Genomic DNA, 17,825 nt, shown 5'->3' on the forward strand with positions numbered 1-17,825 from the left:
GTCAGAGTCATTGTTCACCCGCACCGATCTCGTTCTCCGGCATGACTAACAATGCTTTTGATTGGTTACCCGGCCCTGGGGGGCGATGTCGTCATTTCGCTAAGCCTCTTTGGGATGGCGGCTGTTCTCTCGGGTTTTATACAACTCTCGGTACAATGCAATTTTTGAAGATTTCAGTTTCAACAATTCTCCGTTAGTTTTTGTAGTGCAGTGTCTCTTACATCACATAATGTGCTAACAAAGAACAGCCTCAGACCGATTAGCAACACCTACATTACGCCTTTTTGCATTACAAGATAATAATCCAGTCATATCCACTCTGAAAGCGATATATGAAACATGTTATACAGCCTAAGACGCCATCTCACCAAAGCTACCATTGATACCGAAGAATTGGAACCTAAACATATCAGTGATCAGGTGCTTATCTCAAAGAATGCCACTTACCAATCCTCCACGTTCAGTGTCGTGGGCGCAGTAGGTCCACTGCGAGAGCTACTGCTCCAGTTGTCGTCCTGGCTGGCATGGTCCAGGCTTGTGCCCGCGCCAGCGACTGTAGGATCTAGGCCTTGCATAGGCCATGGTTGTTGCGGGTCTAGCCCGTACATCTGCTGCGGTTGCTGACCTTGCATGCCCATTGCGGGCATATTTGATAGAAGTTCGGGGCTGCCTTGTGTGCCGGGTAGTGGGGTCCGAGCTGGCATTTGCTGAGGGACCAAGTTTTGCGCTTGGAGTTGTGTTTGCATTTGAAGTTGTGGGTCGACGGCTGCGTTGTGAGGTGAGGTGAGTTCGGGGAATATTGCAGTGCCGTCGGGGAATAGTTGGTCTGGTTGAAAGTTCTCCCAGAGGGAGGGTGAGAGATTTGGTGATGTACGCGTGACGAGGAACAGATCCGGAGGAGTTGCAGGAAGGGAGAATTGATTGTTGAAAGGGGTCGTGGGTCTCGTATTTGCGCGGGAGTTGCCAGTGGGCAGACCATCCTTGTGAATATTGGGAGATCCAGTGGGTATAGGCAAGGTAGACTGCCCTAGTTCTCGAGAAGGAGTAGCTGCTGGTGTTTGGGGACGGGATCGCTCGTACGAGACTGGAGGCGTAGGTCCGCCGTTGGGCAGTCCAAAATCCATGTCGTCGAACTTGCGTTTTGGAGGTTCTGGTCTTCTTTGGGGGACTTGCGGCGCTTGTGTCGGGTCGTGCTTGACGCGCTGATGCCGCTTTCCCGCAGCTTTTTGTAGACGCTCTTCTAGAATCTTGTTGCCAAGAATGGATTCGAACAAGGTGTGAACCATTTTCGCGACAAGCCAAACTTTTGATACGTCTTTGAGCGCCTGCATGCAAATGTTGATTCGCTCCTGACAGGTTGCCACGATTGAAGGAACCGACGACCGCATCTGGTACACGTGCATGATCAGGGCTGAGAACAGACTGTAGACACTGTTTCTGTTAGAAAGGCCAATAATAGATTAGTGTCCACGTACATGAATGCCGGGGTATATCGAATCTCATTATGAGTGTGTAGATTTTCCACGATGGATGTGATCATTCCAGCCGCCTGGAAGGCGATGGTCCTTGAAGGATATGCCATTTCTTCCACCCGATAGCTACTAGGGACCGATGACGCCGGTGGCATATGAGCGCGATGCAACAAGCACAGCGTGGTGCTGATAAAGTTAGCGAATGTACACAGACACTTGTAAAATACTTACTAGTAATTGGCATGAAGAAGAGCGGCCCAAAAGTGATGCCGTTGCCGCTGCCAGCAAACCTCTTTGGGACAATTCTGAAGCCAATCCGCAAGAGCCATATCGGAATGCGTGAGATCCATTGCATTCATACGCCGCGACTTTGATGCCACGGAGTACTGCTGCGAGAGGACCAAACCCATGATTTCGCAGAGCTTGACGTATTGCAGGAAGAACTGGACGTGGACTGGGTCCGGCGGGTGCTCGGCGGCCATGTCGAGTTCGTCTTCGACAAAGTCGTCTTCGGTCAACATGCCTACATCTGCGTCGTCGGTGTTTATGCCGATGGGGCGGCCTAGAGCCACGGCTACGGATCGATCGCGGGTGAAGAGAGTCCACCAGATTCGCTTCCATAGTCGCTTGTCGGGCTTGCTGAGTTGTGATGATTCGACGCTACTCATGTTAGCATAGTTCAAACCACGGGATGGAGTTGTATATTACCTGCGATGCATGCCAGAGCCTTGCGCAACAACCATGGCCACGCGCGTCCAGTAGAAAACATTCTTTGTAACGTCTTCAGGACCCTCCCAGTACCAACCTAAGAGCACCAAAGCCTGAACAATAGTCACTCGATCGTCTTCATAATTAGCATCATAGAGAGCCTTGGCCCGCTTGTAGAAAGTCATTGCAGCCGGGGTAGTCGAGCCGTTTGCATCCATAAGTTGCGCGTTGGTGCAAACCCTAGAGCCAGCCAGCAGTATGGCTTGGAGGAGAAGCAAAGACGGAGGATTTTTAGGGTCGCGGTATTGGCGCATAAAGCGGCTGCGGTTGACGATGGGCACGACGGGTGCAACCCATTTAAAGTAGGCCTCGACTAATTCATCGCACAGCGGCTTAGGTGGGAGCAAGAAAGCACCGCGCTGATGGAGAATTTCCAGTTCAAGGTTGTCCAGGTCGGTAATCCTTGACCGCGACCCCCGCATATTAGGAGGTAACGGGTAATGCACGACATCTGTAGTTCCATGGCGATCCTGGACAAGCAGCGATAAATTCGACGACTCGCCCAGGTATGCAACCCTCCCCGCCTCCTTTATCGGCGCCCGGGCAAATTTTGGCTTCATGAACTGTGCGTACGTCGCATTTTGCGAGGCTTGTTGCGCGGCTTGCGTTTCTGTCAGGCTCGTCACTGGCATACCGTCCACGGCAATTCCTCTGTTCTGGTATCCGAAGGCATCCTTTCCAGGGACCGGAACGGACTCCTCGCGCTTCTCCTGGCTTGGTGACTTATCGTCCGCGTCGTCGTTACTATCGAGGAGTGTTGTTGTCAGCTGGTTGTCGCCGTAGGGGTCCTGGCCGTCCACGTACTCCCCGGCCTCCCTGGGCTTGGTCTGGTTCTTTTTGCGTTTGGGTGTTGGGATTCTGCACTCGATCGAAAAGGCTACGCAGTTGGTGCAAGGTACACCTAGGCTGGCAGCGTCACATCGAACCTAGATCGAGAAAAATGATTAGTCGCGAACCGATCATGAGGGGGGGGGAGCCTCGGTCGTAGCGACGGAAGGTCAAACTCACTTTTCGCGCATGACAGGTCTGTAAGCGACAGACAAAACAGCGTTAGTAAATAATCATAAATAAATATCGTGGTTGGGTTGCGCTCTATCCCAGTGTCCTGGTGTTGGGGAGCGACCGCCCGCATCACCAAAAACGATGAACCGAGGTGCCGAGGCTGCAAAAGCTTCGCGTCACCCTGCTAGGAACAAGTCGACCTACCTCGCAAGCACGCGACGCACGTTGTCTGTACAAAAATAATGTTAGAATCTATAGTATCGCAAATTTTCCCATCGCGTATCCCTGTCCGCAGAATTTCGTCTCGAGTCCAGGGGCTCGATAGACTCGAGGAGACTTTGCACTGCCTCTCCGTGCTCAGTGCTCCCTCCTTTCTCCCCAACCCCGCGTTCGAGGAATCCTCAACGACAGCGCCGCTGCTCAACTCAAGGGTATAGTAAAACAGGAACTAACCTTCGAAAACTCATCTGGCCGTTTGAACCCGCGCGAACAGCTATTCCTGCAGTCCCTGTTGAGCCCGCCGTGCTAGGGGTCGGGCTGGGTCGTGATCCTGCTGAAGAATCTATGAAGTTTTCGCCTGCTGCTGCTGTGCTCATTTCCATAGAATATCCATCCAAGGAGAGTCGCGATCACAGGGTAAGCGGTCCGAGAGGGATTATAAGGGAGTGGACGGGGACAGGTCGAGATGGATCGGTGTGGTGGCTTGTTCAATCAGTGGAGACGTCGACAGCAGTCGCAAAGTTTAAAAGGAGGATTAATAAATGATAGGGTAGAATGATAGAGAGCGGAGAGGTAAAGACAAGGAAAGATGAAACCCGGCGTTGGCAGTGAGGGCTGTTCCAGGATGAAAAGCAAAAGGTGGTGTAGGCTGAGAAAAGACGGGGTGGGCGGATCACTGGACTGGGCCCGCCTGGCTACCTACAAGGTTGTTGTCCACTAACTTACAAGTTACAACTATTACGCCGCGAACCAGACGCCACCAGCCCGTAGTTGTCCCTGTCGCTGGTCACAGGGGTGCCGGGTTTATTTATTCTATGATTTGGCGCTGCTGCAGGTGGTGGATAGTCTGAAAGTCCCGGTCCGACCAGGTTCCTGGGGTACGTACTAACGTAGGCAGCTAATTAGGTGGCTTGTTTAGAGGGAGGGGAATCAAATCACCTTGCTAGCAATTATAATAACAGGCGTATTATTCCTGCTGACACTCGGAGAATGAGTAGTAAGTTAGTGTCTGACCCTTACTAGGCATCGCTGGGCACTGACATGATTGCGGAACGCTGGAATGCCTGTGCAGACGTTGGGCTGACCGTTTGTTCCTCTCTGAAGCAACGGACCCTGCATCTGTTCCATAATCTCAAATCATGGCTCTGGTTTTTGCCAATATTAAGCTTCTACGATGATATGTTGTTGGATCTCTCCACAGTAGTGGAGCCTCAACTAGGCTACGCCATACTCCCAATTTTCAAAGGCACTAAGGACGGAGGTCTTGCTCGACTTGTATATACACCGTCCTCCCAAAAATATGAGGCAGCAAATTTCGATTTTCGAAACATCCGATTCCGAGATGATCACAGATGACGCGGGTTTACGGAGCAAACCGCGATCTCCATTCTAGAAGATCAATCTGGTTCGAAAGCCGAGCAGCGCACGGTCTCTGCCACGGACAACGTTTTCCAGGGCCATCAACCCATCAGATAGGATAGGTCGTCGGCACATAGCAACCTATTTCAAACAACGGCTGATAGATCTGCGACGCATCGGAACTAGACTGAAATGAGAGCTGAGGTTGAAACGTGAGACAGTGACACCCTTGCCATCTCCGGTCACGACTGCGAGATTCAAAGTGACACCAGAGTAATGAAGGACTGGTGTCGTAGTTCATGCAGTGTGGACATGCTTTGTCCCCGACAGTATGGTCGCTGGTTGAGATAGCAAGGTGTACGAGTCGACTTCAGGACGTACATCACGGCGCGTGTTTGCAGGAGTACAACAGATGCCGCACAGATGCCAATACTGTTCAAACCCTCAAGATCCAAAAGCAATGGCAGTAATACTAGGATCCACCGTGATCTGTCATCTCGATCGGTATAACTAAGTGTATCAAGTCGGTAGCCCCTCCGGATCTCATGCTCATTTCATTTCCGCGGCGCAGGGATCAGAGAAGGCCGCACGCGTCATCGACTGCATTCTATAATTCTTCAGAAGTCGCAGCCCTTGGACCGTTGAGAAAGACATGGTCCATGCTCGTTACTCGCTGTCAGGAACGTCTCCGCAAGCCACTCGGGCTCCACGGGAAGACACGGGTGCGGGAGCACGAGCATGCGGAAGCGTCCATGATCCAAATCAATCAAAGCAATGATGAGCCACATACCGATACCAACCCTGTAGCCTGACAAACTCGTGCGAAGATCACAGATGCGGGGTTGCCGTAGACTGCGAAGTCTGGAGTGCATCGCAGTGAAGATGAAAAGCCCGAAGGACGGCCAATGGGCGCTAAGTTTCGCAATCCTTTCCGTATGGAGCCAGCTTCAGGATGCATGCAGTTAGCTAAGAAAATGACTGTTCCTGGATCCTTTCAAGTCAGCTTCTCAGCGTTGATTGAATGCCGATGCACAATGACGCATGTTAGACCCATGGTCGACAAGGCAAAGAATGACTAGCCTCATCCAATCCCTCCGGTTCCTTCTGGGGGTTGGGTTTGGGTTCGCGGAGGTTGGAGGGTTGTTATTGCGGTTTGGCATTCAACCATTCTTGAGTATAAGAAGTAAACATGGTAGTAGGCGCAGTTGGTACATTTGTTTTGTAGTGCTGTTGCTTCGCTCCCTCTGGCGTGTGAATTGGAACAGGAAGGAACTTGTGAAGGGAAGGAGCATGGCGGCAACAACCGTATTGGAAAACGCTGTTAGCCAATTAGCCAATGGATTCTGACCAATGAAAATTTTCTGTCGAGAGGATACATGGATTCTATACATACCTCGCTGGTCAATGATCCCAAACCTCCAGGTGACAGTGGTCTCGGAATTCATTGTGTTGCGCACCTCATTACATAACCTATGCTATCCAAATTTAGCCCCAAGTATATAGGCACATTAGAATAACAAATTAGTATACTAACAAGGTAGCAGCAACAGAAAATTTGAACATCATAAATACTTTAATTTAATAAGCTTAACTATTACAAGACCACTATTGAGGTAGAAGAAGCCTTAGCCCCCCATGTTTAAGTTATGCAAAGTATTTGAAAAAGGTCTAATAGGGTAGCAATAAAAGAATAAGAACTTACTTAAAAACATACAATAACTCCTTGTCAGTGCTATAGAACTGCAAGTCCCGAGCCTCGATTTCCAGATTTAGATAAAGGGCGAGCTCGTCAACGAAGCATGATCTCTGGGCCATTTGCCATGACAGCCAAGGGTGAAGTAGATTCTTAGCTTGTTGGCGCGATCCGACAGGGCCCCGAGGTAAACCTGGGAGATTGGAAGCTCCGCAGAGGACAAAGACTCGTACTCAGCCTGGGTATCGCCGCGGTCGAGGTGGAACAGACTCAGGATATTGGAGATCTCGCGGTAGATAATCGCAACGGAGACGCGGTTGTGAAATTTTCTTCTGACTTCTTGGATACCAGCAGATGGTGTTCTGAGATCGCGGTCAGTGTTGATGAGCTGGCAAAAACAGGCCCCCAGGAGCAAAAGGCGAGTGTAGCTCATGTCAACACAGGGTTTCTTCGGCGATCATCATGGTACTGGATCAAAATCCAAGGGGAGCGAGCATGCGCGCGAGGTTCCGGTCATGGTCGAGACGCCCCTCCGAGGGTCCGATATGGCAGACTGAAAGCGCGGTTTTGATCGATTCGGGGATGACGACGGCGAGCGGACATCCACCTCCACGTCCGCCTCGACTACCCCGGATAGATGAAGACATGATTGTGGGACCTAGAGAGAGTCAATAAAGGAGGGAAAAGAGAGGAAGGTCACACTGTGGTCCAAGGGAGAAAGGAAAATGACGAAGAGAGTAGCAAAAAGTGGAATGAAGATGCCGTACTTGTGCCAACGACGCTAGCGAAAAGCAAGAGGGTAAAGGTGGTGGAAGCAAGAAAAAAGGCAAGGCCCTATTGTGTGGAATAATAAACCACCGAAGAGAAGAGGAATGGTTGCACGTTATGCGCGCATTTTGTGGCTGCTGTGATGAAAGATGTTGTTCTCCGGTATATGTTTTTTTGTATGCAAACCAGAATGTCACGCTTTGGGATATCAGTGCGCGAATGGACCTGCACTGGGTAGAGTTTCCTGGGAATTCAATGGGCGTATACCTAGGCACGGTAACTTCTGGTATTACTGGCACTATATCAACAAACTCAACCACACATTAAGAGCGATTCTCCCCGTACATAAAAGCCAGACTGCAAAGAACCAAACTGCAAAAAAGATACTCCAAACATCCATGTAGCTCACAGTATTCGCTCAGGCCTAACTCAACGAATGTGCTTGAAAAACTCCTCATAATACTCAAATTCCCCAGCTGTATCAACGCGTCATCACTAATATTCGTACCATCCATCTCCTCATTCATTTCTTCCAACTTGATTAGTAGTTTGCGGCCCCGAGCGTGCAGAAGCACCAAAGGCTGGAAGTTCGAGGTTAGCTTCTAGAAGTGTGAGAATGAAAGGGTTGCAACTGGACCCCATGGATGCTCATTTAGATCCAGGCCTTCTGGACAATTGGCTTCCAGGATGCTTTTGAAGCTTGGTGACTCCAGGTTATATCCCCCAGTGCCCTGGGACTCTGACGGTAAACCTACTAACCTGCACAATTTTTCAAAATCGTTGGGACCTTGACCCCCAAACCAGTTGATATGCCGAGCGAGAACCCAAATGTAGATATCATCATGGTCTTCAACGTGTTGGAAATTCCAGAGCAGCCTCTGCTTTGCTATTTGCTCTAATATTTCAGGGTGACGAGCCATTATGTGTCCCATACTATTTCGTTCGATTTTTCTGGGCTTCGCATTGTGACTTCCATTGGCAATTTCGCGCTTTCTTGAAACCTTGGCGCCTGTTTCTGCGGCTTCATTTTCCTTCTGAGCAGCTTTGGCAGCTTCTTGCTTCCTCTTCTTCTCCGCTTCGGCGGCTTCCTTTACCTTCCGACAGCTTCGATGGCTCTGGCAGTTTTAATAGCCTCCTGTTTCTTGCGCTCTGCTTCGGCGGCTTCCCTTTCCTTCTCAGCGATATTTGCAGCTTCCTGCTTCTTTTTCTGGGCGTCAATGGCTTCCTTCTCTTTTTTTCTGCGCTTCGGCATCTTCCATTGCCTTCTGAAAAGCTTCGGCGGCTTTAGTGGCTTCAGCGGCCTCGGCAGCTTTCTGTCTCCTCTTCTCCATTTCGGTGGATTCCTTTTCCCTCCAAGCAGCTTCAGCGGCTTCGGCAGCTTTCAGGTCTTGCTTCCAACGATGTCTCTTGTCAATCTTGGCTTGTTTCTTTTCCATCTCTTTAGTCTCAGATTCCAAACGGGCAAGAAGCAAGTTCCATTCCTTCAACGTAGCTTCATAGCATTGGAAAAGCGCTCCACCAGCCCCCTCCATAGAACCTGGGATTCGAGTCTTGTCAAACACCCGGCCTGGAAGCCACTCGTGTGGGCAAGAGTCACTGCCATGAGTGCAACGTAGCGAAGGACCATTCGTCGAGTTTGTTCATGGGAACACCAAACGACCCTGAGCGCACTTGCTAATCTTTACCCTGACTCCCACCTCCACAGACTGCTAGGAGCGGAGGGACTGGATGCGGCTCCCTAGGCATCCTCTACACTGTCACCACGGCCTGACCATCCGTCACTACCTAAGCATTGGCATCCTCGCGCCTGTGCGCTTGGCCTTTCGTCCACGGTCGAGGGAAACGTAGAGGTTCGTCGGGCATTAGTGCTGGTGCCGTAGCAGAGATAAGTGTTCTCTTACAACCATGCCTAGCCCAAATTGCTTTAACGATCCTCTCTTCAACCTCTCTGACATTGAGTTTACAGCACTATACAATGGCTCTGACTCTTGTATGCTTCTACCCTATCCGTTACAGTGTGGATACATAGCTAATCTCTACCAAGTCTTGAATTACCCCGAGGGGGGCATCCAAGACCTCTCAGGCTATCCGCAGAATTCAGAGCAGAAAGAACCCAGACGCCCAATGCAAATGTGGAGTGCAGCGGAGAATCCTGTCTACACCCAGTCTGAGGTAGGCCAGATGCCAATCTACACACAAGCAGTGTAACCGCCAGTCACCTCGTCTGGGCTCTACACCCCGGGCATCCAACCTCAGTGCATCACACCAAATCAGCAGCTGGTGCTACATCTACAACAGAAACAGTTACATGGACAGGGGCAGATAGACCTGCCACAAGCATCTGGTCACGCAAACCAAGGACCATGGCCAGACGCTCCAAGTGCCATGGGACAATCCATAAACAACCAGTGCACAAAAGGGGGCACTGTGCCAGGCTGGGTGCCATGTGCACTCCTTTGACCACTTCATACGCGCACGCTTCAAGAAAAGAGACAACAAGAAACCGAAGCTCGCGAAGCCGGTGGTTGAAGACCCGGAGCCCAAGCCTAAGCCCAAGCCCACCAAGGCTTCCAAGCATCATTGGTCTGGACGATACCACCGTCTACAGTTACTCATAATAATCAACTTTGGAAATAGTCCGCTATGCCAGGCAAAGCCCAACAACCAGTGCAAGAAAAGGGGGCACTATGTCAAGTCCCATGTGCATTCGCTTTATCATTCCCTATAAGCACACTCACATTTCCCCAAGATCAACCAATCTGAACCAAAGAGCAAGTTCATACTTCTTTATGTTGGTATCTACATACCAATCACTAACTATGCAGCAGTTACACTATACATTGACCACAATGACCAAGAAAAGAGGCAACAAGAGCCGAAGCTCGCGAAGCCGGTGATTAAAGACCCGGATCCCAAGTCCAAGCCCACCAAGGCATCCAAACATCATTGGTACAGACGCTACTACCGTCCACAGCTATCCATGATAACCAACTTTGGAAATAGTCCGATTGGCCGGATGTGCCGGGCAAAGCCCAACAATCAGTGCAAGAAAGAGGGCACTACGTCAAGTGCCAAGTGCACTCGATTTACCACTTTATGCGAGCACGCTGTGTTCAGTGCGTGGCGGAGGGCCGGAGGATGCAATCGAAGAAGGGTTGATGTGATGGGCACTACGAGGAAGAGAAAGTAAAGGGAGTGGACGGTTGGATTGGACATATGTTCTAAGAAGCAGATTGAGTCCTGAACGTGCAGGACAATGATTACATTGTCGAAAGCGCATCGATTTTTAATGAGCAGAAAGTCTAACTCCTGCTCCAGAACCTCAAGCTACCATACTATCGCAGTATACATCAGCAGCAGTCACGACACCCACGGCTACAGCAGCTACAGCAACGACGACAGATACAACAGCAGCATGGCCAGGGGCAGATAAACCTACCTCAGGGGTCTAGTCATGCAAACTAGTTGACCGGGCCAGACGCCGCCATGGGGCAGTCCGCATTATCAACCCCTGTTTATCCCAATACCCTCAACGGTCAGTATATGATACCCAAGTCCAGTCATTGATGTATTGCTAATACAGGCTTAGAACTCCTTCAATCACAAGCAGTTCAGTCTGTGACACAAGTCATGGCATCGACACCAACCCGGTCGATTGCCACTCCAGTAGGGGTAAAACGCAATTTAGAGGAAGAGGCGATCCCGGCAAAGAGACATAGACCTCGCAAGACAAAGCGGTTCCAATACAAGAAACGCGACGGGGTGATGCCGATATCCAAGACGCAGAGGAATGGGGAGTAGGTCTTGTACGTCTTTCCTATTATCATACTAACAGGGGCTAATGATTATCCAGCCTAAAAAGCTGCTGCAACTGCAAGGAGCATGCGAGTAGGGTGATTTGACCTACCAATGCCAAGATCACCATCGAGCTGTGCATCCTTCGGTGCCCGTACTGTGAAGAAGAAAGGTATGTACTGCTGGAATAATTATCTATGCTCGCTAATATGTCTAGCACGCCGGATTTGAGTCAAAAGAAGATAGACTCGTCTGAGAAGGGCCTGCGGGCATACATTACCGCCTGGAAATCCCACATCAACAAGTATCATGCGAAAGTAGGTGAACTCGTGCTTACAAGAGGGACGAAGTACTAATGAAACTTAGGGGTTCGGTAGATTCTTTTCCATCCATAGCGCCTCGGATAGTGACGAATGAGGATTTAAAGCGGGGGCGAAGAGGTCGAGGATGCAGACGATGAAGATTCAAAAGATTCAGTAAATTAGCTACGACACTGCGTTGAGATGCAATAAATGGGCGAGCGGGATAGCCAACAGGAGTTGAATTGGGATTAATCGTACAGCAGCAATGGGCTTCTTTCGGTTGTTGCATTTCCTTGGTCTGTTCGTGCGTCAAAAGACACATCTGTCGCAGTCATCGTCTTTGGGGTTATTCCACGATGCCAAACACTCTACATGTCCTGGTCATAGCCCAGATCAAGATCGATTTCCATTCGGAAAGCCAGCCACGGGGCTCTTTACCCTTCTTTGCATGAAGAGAGCGTTCAATCCCAAAAAGGGGTGCATACGGCGCTCAAGAGCGTATTCTCATGAACAAGCTCGACGAATAGTTCTTAGCTATGTTGCACTCATGGCATCGACTTTTGCAGACCGGCATCTGAACCAGGCTCCCAAGGACTAGCCCTGAATGTCTCATAGTCGTTGGAAGTCGCGCTGACGCAACGCACAACCAGCAAACACTGTCTTGCGTCTGATTGATGCATCGAGATAGGGCTGCTCCGGCCATGTCCGGGGTTCTTCTCTTTATGCAGGTGCACATTTTGTGGCTGGTTGTCGGCGTCCTGCAGATGATACAGCAGGAAACAGGAGCGTCTCTCGGCTCCGACTATGCAATACTGTAAATAGAAAACCCCATATCCAGAAACTCTCTGAATCCAGCTACTATACTATATACTTTATGTAGATTGGATATGCCAATATTAAATCCTGTCCCATATTTTCAGGCCATGTTTATATACCCTATAGGTAAATCTTCCAGGGCATCTGCCTCTCTAGCACTGGTACCTAGAAGTAAGCTTAAGCTTACCACCTGCATCTACTCGCTACAGACGCACTTCCCGTAGATACTGCGATTCAAGCGCCATACTATGTAATCCACCTATTCCCAGACAAACACAAACGAACCCAACAGCGCACATTTCAAGAAGCAATCTGTTGAGTTCGTACTGCTAGGAGAATATACGGACTACGGAATAGACCGATGCACTTCATCCGCCTCGGCCAAAGAAAAACCCCCCCTACCGCGGAATACTATTGATATACTCCATCCCTTCCATCCTGTACCCATCCCCCTCAACATAACTCTCTTCCCTAGGCAACCTAAACACAAAGTTCGACGGCGCCGAATCCGAAATGTAAGCAGGCCACTCTGGGATAGAATTCACCCCGTGCCCATTCGGATCCAGATCCGTCACGAAGGAAGACCACATTCTGGCCGCGAGATTTGCGAGGTCCAGGCGCGTGGGATCAGTGTCTGCGCCTAGCGTCGTGAAGTTTTGGACGGGGTTTGCGAAGACGAAGGGGATCTATACCACTCATCGAACAGTCGTCAGCTAGGCATGCATATTTCTTTCGGCGAGTGGAACAGGGATGGGGAATGTACCTCGGCAAAATGATTAACACCAATATTACTCGTCTCATTAACAGCAGCTACATCCCAGCGGTACGAATAAACGTTCTCTTCAAACTCACTCATGGCTTGCGCGAGGAGGCGCCGCGGCGCAGCCATTGTTATGTCGCCTGCCATAGACGAGTACCGTTTGTACATTAGACCTTTGTCGGGCCAGATGACGTTTCCCCAGCCGTAGGGGGAGCCGATGGGATCATCGGGGTAGTATTTTATTAGCTCGGTTGCTTGTTCAGTGTTGAGGACCCATCGTTTGGATGCTGCAGTTTGTCAGTTTTCCTGGTGTCTCTGATGGAAGGGAATAGAAAGATGCCCAGGCATACAAATAAGCTGCGCGATACAATCCTCATCCATATCAACGCCCGTCGTCCCAAAGCTCACACCTTCATCTGTATTCGACCCAAGTAGAATGGGCACTTTGGCGAATCTGCCTTCTGTAAGACTGATCTGCGGGTACTCGGATATGAATGTGCCGTCGACAGCAGCGAACCATTCCAGGCCTTCGTATGCGGCGTCGTAGAGCGTGTCGAAGGGGAGGTCGCGGAGGCATTGGAGTGTATCGCCTGAACCGGAGCATCTGGTGGGACGGGTTTAGTACTAGTATCCAACGAGGTAGGGCTTAATGCTGCGCACCCTGCTCGCTCTACGATCCTGTCGTACATTGGTTGGTACCAGTCTGTGCCGTTCCATGGAGGACCGACTGCGTTGCCGGATTCCATTATTGCTTTGTAAGTTAGAGCTAATCGCTCTCATGGTTTGAACTGAAGTATATCATAGGAGGACATACATACCTGCTCTGAATAGACCATCGTTGTCTCCGCCGTTGGCAACTAGGTGTGCTCCGACGCTGTATGCACCTCTACTCTCGAGCATTAGAGCTGGTTATCCAACAGTCGAATATTATGACTTACGCAGATTCGCCCCAAATAGTGATCTTGTCTGGGTCTCCCCCAAAAGCTTCGATATTGTTCTTGATCCAGCGCATGGCGACTCGCTGGTCGAGAAGACCTAGGTTGTTGTTTCCGGAGGCCTGAACATGTTCTTTAGCCCCGCCATTATTCTAATGGGACTCAAAGTTAAAAGCAAGGCACATACCCGTATCTCCTCAGAATCCAAGAACCCAAATGCCGCAAGCCGGTAGTTGATCGAGACGCCTAATATAGGCTTGCCGTTTAGGGCAGCCTGTCTGGTTATGTATGTCATGTTGTACCTAGCCAGCCATAAAATCAGTCAACCACCCCTCACGTTTTGTGACAAATGTCAACATACCTCGGATCAGCCGTCGCCCCCTGCTGCCATCCGCCACCAAATATCCATACCAGGACCGGCAGAAGTTCCCCCTCCTCATAGTTTCCTGTCGGCCGAATGATATTCAGGTTCAGACAATCCTCCTTAATCTCAATAACTCCACTCTCTATGAGCTTTGTCTCGTCTGATCCGTACCCGGGACACTCATAGCCGTATTGTGTTGCATTGTAGAGGAAATTTCCTGTTCCTGTTCCTGTACCGTTTCCAAGGGAAGAAGACCGGATAAGAGCGTTGTCGCTGTCGTTTGCAGAATAGGTTATTTTCAAGCTCGAGGGCGTGAAGCGGACTGGTTCGTCTGCGTATTTGATTCCCAGAAACAATTCCTGATCGAATTCTGGCAGCGAGCGGCCGACGAAAGTTGTCTTGTTTGCGGTGTTGGAGCCAGAGGGGAGTGTTACTGTGGGGGATGCACACGCTACCCCGGCGAAGAGAGCTAACCAAGAGTATAAAAAGGACGAATGTCGCATTCTGGAGAAGACCTTTTTCTTTGGATTACCGCACGGAGATGAAAAGAAATTGACGACGATCCATGTACTTATGGCCCTGAAGCAGTTACATTTTGGCTGAACCGGGGTTCCGGCGGGGAAACATGGGGGAGATTGCGGAGTGCGTATATGCTGGAGAGCTAAAAGATCTCATTTTGATTGCAGAAGGATATTGTGGAGATGAAGAAAGAGATGGGAGTGCATCCGAGGTAGCAAGGAGAAAGGTTATAGGTGGAAGAAGTTGAGCAGTTTGTTCTGCGGGGGCTATTTATCCGGATCAGCATACCTAAAGCTTGCTTGTGCCGTACTCACTGATTCGCCGAGCTACAAAAATGAAGAACTTGGGTTTGACAGTGGAATAAACAGATTATCTAGCTAGGATACACGCCCTCAGCAGGGGCACGACCAGCGGCTCCAGACCTCAATCCTGGATCAGAATTGACATCATGCTGGACGAAAACAATGGCCGTCTAGGTACAACATATAAACAAGAAAGCGGAAGGTCAAGGCCCATATCCTGACAATTATCAAGGAGGGAAACCAAAGCAGGGTCCTGCTACGCCGTGCTGTGCTATGCTCGAAGCGTGAAACGGGTTATATGGCAGAGACAAGGTATCAACAATCAACGTATTAAGGCAGAGGTGGTGAAAGGTGCAGGTAGGATCTCAGTCATCCTTGAGCCCGGTACGAGTCCTGCTCGTGCTGGGTGATGCACTTGGAAATCGGCCTCTGAGGTTCGCGCCGTTGGCGTAGCTCGAGCCGGATCGAGTCAGGTCTGGCTTCCAGCTTGGTCCTGAAAGCAGTCCAGATGAAGGAGACTCGAGTCCATCGTCAAGCTCTATTAGGTCATCGAAGCCTCGCCGTCCGGGTTGTGGCGGTAGGCCGTGATTTTGTGGACTGGATGTTCCTTGCTGAAGCTCATTGATGCTGGACTTGGCTCGAGCCGTCATCTTTCGGACCCAGCCTTCAACAGCGCCGCCTATATTATCGAGACTGGTGGAGTTGCTAGAAGCTGCAGTTGACGAATTTCCGCCGAGGTCTTCAAAGTTTGGGGGAGCTTGTTTTGGCGCTAGCGTTGGCATGTGCTGCGCAAAGAACTTGCTTAGCCCGTCCATGGCTGGTCCGGGGAGGTTGACATTGCGGTCGAGAGTGCCAACGCCGGGTCCTGAAAACTCGAACCCACTTTGCTGGCGTCTATGGCCAGGTCTGCCGGAGCCTTTTGTCCTCGGCGAACCAGCCTGAAGACGATCATTATTCCGCGGTGAAGTTGGCTGAACAGGTGAGGAAGCTGACGAAAATATTGGTGTCGTCTCGCGTCCTCGCACCGGCTCAGTGTCGCTGTAACAAATCGATTTCCGTCTTGTGCGGGGAAAGAAACCGAGTGCGCGCCGGGGAACACGACCAATCTCTACTGGCTCGAAAAACCCATCAATCTGTACCCAAGACTCGTGTTTCCATGTTTGGTCGCTTTCTTGGCTTGTATCAGAAGCTCTTGAGAATGTCGACGCTTCGGGCGAAGGTTGAGGGACAATCGAACTTCCACTGGTATCCTCTATGGATGGTCGGCTGGGAGTATCCAAAAGACCAATGTTCCCCGGCTGCACTGGTCGGCCCTTGACTGAACAGCAATCAACCGGTAGGAGAACCGTTTTTCGACCCTGTATACTATCGCTAGGCCAGAAACCATTGGCCTTTCTGAAAATTGCCGCCTGACAACCGTATCGTATCGTGACACCGGTGATGCTGTCTGTAGGTTGAACTTGATGTACGTAAACCAGCGCCTCCTCGTCATGATCCGGGTCAATTTCTGTATGGACTGGTCGATCATTCGATTCGCGCCGCTTGTGTTTCGAACCAATATTCCAGCTCGGATCTGTATCCGCTAATAGCAAAGCCTCCATCTTCTTCGCTTGCACCATCGCCTGCCTGTCTTGCGTTCCGGCCCCAATTTCCGGCCCAGAAGGACCCCACGTAGAAGACGATGTTCGCGGTTTCGATAAGTAATCTGGTTGTGACGGTTTTCTCGCATGGGATCGCATAGCTCCATTCGTGGTCGGCTGTGTCGTATCACTCCCTAGCAGCGACGAGGCAATGCCCTGTAACGAAGACCAAGACGCATCTAGAAAGTCTGCAGCGACCCGCGACGGCTCAGCGAACGGATCCTGGTGTTTTCCAGAGTAGAACCCACCTAATGAGTTGCCTGGCCGAGAGCCGCTGCGAGGTTGCGTGACTCGCGATGGATGGCCCATGGGGATCGGGGAGACGGTTCGAGACGGTCGAGGGGAGGGCGTTGCACCGCGCGCACGCAGGGAGGGTAGTTCGGAGGGCACAAGAGACGATGCATTCTTGACGGACTGCTGTCCAATTGTGTTTCCACCGTCATCTTCTGTAAATGATATCAGGCGGCGGGGGCGGACGGTGGAAGCTGATCGTTGTGTAAAGGTGTCGGCGGAGCCGTTTCGGGAACTCATCCCTGGCGAGAGAAATGGAAAAGTTCAGGGAAGGGTTGGATTTTCGTAGGTGTTTAATGCGCTGGAGACCGCCGGGGCACTATTTGCCATCGGACGCCCCTATGATAGACCATTCGTCATGCGGTTCGGTATCGCATCCGTGTCCTTTAATGGCGTCCCCCGAGTGTGGTGGTGTCGGTTGTTGCGTGGGTCGATTCGCAGGGGAGACTCGAATGGTAAACTTCTCCAGTATGATATGTGTATCAAAGGAACGTATCTCAGAGTCAAGTTGTAGCGATTGAGTGGATGTAGGAGCGGGATGCGGTAATAGCGGTTAGTAAACTCCTGGGGATGACGACTCCCGACTCCCAGCTTCGTCTAGCTATAGCGGGGGCGTTTCAACGTCAATCCTTTGGTAAGCGATCCACAAGGAGGTACAAAAACAGCACATTTGCTTTGCTTTCTTTGAGCTTTTATTGTTTACTTTTAAGTAAGCCTCATTCATGACAGCAGCATGAATCTCGAACTCGGCCAGTCTAATCGGTCTGTTGTCACCGGTATCGCTGGTATCGTTTGGTACAAAACAAAACGTCAGTGACAG

The 17,825-nt window shown here is 50.6% G+C and overlaps 4 protein-coding genes across 4 annotated transcripts; all 4 read right to left on the reverse strand.

The window, feature by feature from the left end:
- Positions 1-188: 188 nt before the first annotated feature.
- farA (CeGAL family transcription factor) lies at positions 189-4,094 on the reverse strand. Its single transcript, XM_073768667.1, has 9 exons — positions 3,696-4,094; positions 3,447-3,471; positions 3,249-3,266; positions 3,045-3,166; positions 2,181-2,984; positions 1,704-2,132; positions 1,476-1,658; positions 448-1,431; positions 189-400 (listed from the first exon to the last, which is right to left on the reverse strand). The coding sequence occupies exons 1-9, from the start codon at positions 3,842-3,844 to the stop codon at positions 352-354; spliced, it is 2,763 nt and encodes a 920-aa protein (XP_073628281.1). The 5' UTR covers positions 3,845-4,094; the 3' UTR covers positions 189-351.
- A 1,309-nt stretch (positions 4,095-5,403) lies between these two features.
- BDV14DRAFT_172972 (uncharacterized protein) lies at positions 5,404-5,896 on the reverse strand. The gene has a single exon (XM_073768668.1). It carries the CDS (start codon positions 5,690-5,692, stop codon positions 5,438-5,440), a length of 255 nt encoding a protein of 84 aa, XP_073628282.1. The 5' UTR covers positions 5,693-5,896; the 3' UTR covers positions 5,404-5,437.
- Positions 5,897-12,205: 6,309 nt separating this feature from the next.
- BDV14DRAFT_208778 (putative triacylglycerol lipase (LipA)) lies at positions 12,206-15,077 on the reverse strand. The gene is made up of 8 exons (XM_073775485.1): positions 14,251-15,077; positions 14,077-14,191; positions 13,893-14,011; positions 13,773-13,840; positions 13,615-13,705; positions 13,305-13,558; positions 12,958-13,241; positions 12,206-12,880 (listed from the first exon to the last, which is right to left on the reverse strand). The coding sequence occupies exons 1-8, from the start codon at positions 14,754-14,756 to the stop codon at positions 12,593-12,595; spliced, it is 1,725 nt and encodes a 574-aa protein (XP_073628283.1). The 5' UTR covers positions 14,757-15,077; the 3' UTR covers positions 12,206-12,592.
- Position 15,078: 1 nt separating this feature from the next.
- Positions 15,079-17,544, reverse strand: BDV14DRAFT_57068 (putative LysM domain protein). Its single transcript, XM_073777063.1, has one exon. The coding sequence runs from the start codon at positions 17,243-17,245 to the stop codon at positions 15,440-15,442; it is 1,806 nt and encodes a 601-aa protein (XP_073628284.1). The 5' UTR covers positions 17,246-17,544; the 3' UTR covers positions 15,079-15,439.
- Positions 17,545-17,825: the final 281 nt, after the last annotated feature.

This window comes from Aspergillus stella-maris (genome assembly GCF_047715825.1).
Source record: "Aspergillus stella-maris strain CBS 113639 unplaced genomic scaffold BDV14scaffold_26, whole genome shotgun sequence".
NCBI lineage: Eukaryota > Fungi > Ascomycota > Eurotiomycetes > Eurotiales > Aspergillaceae > Aspergillus > Aspergillus stella-maris.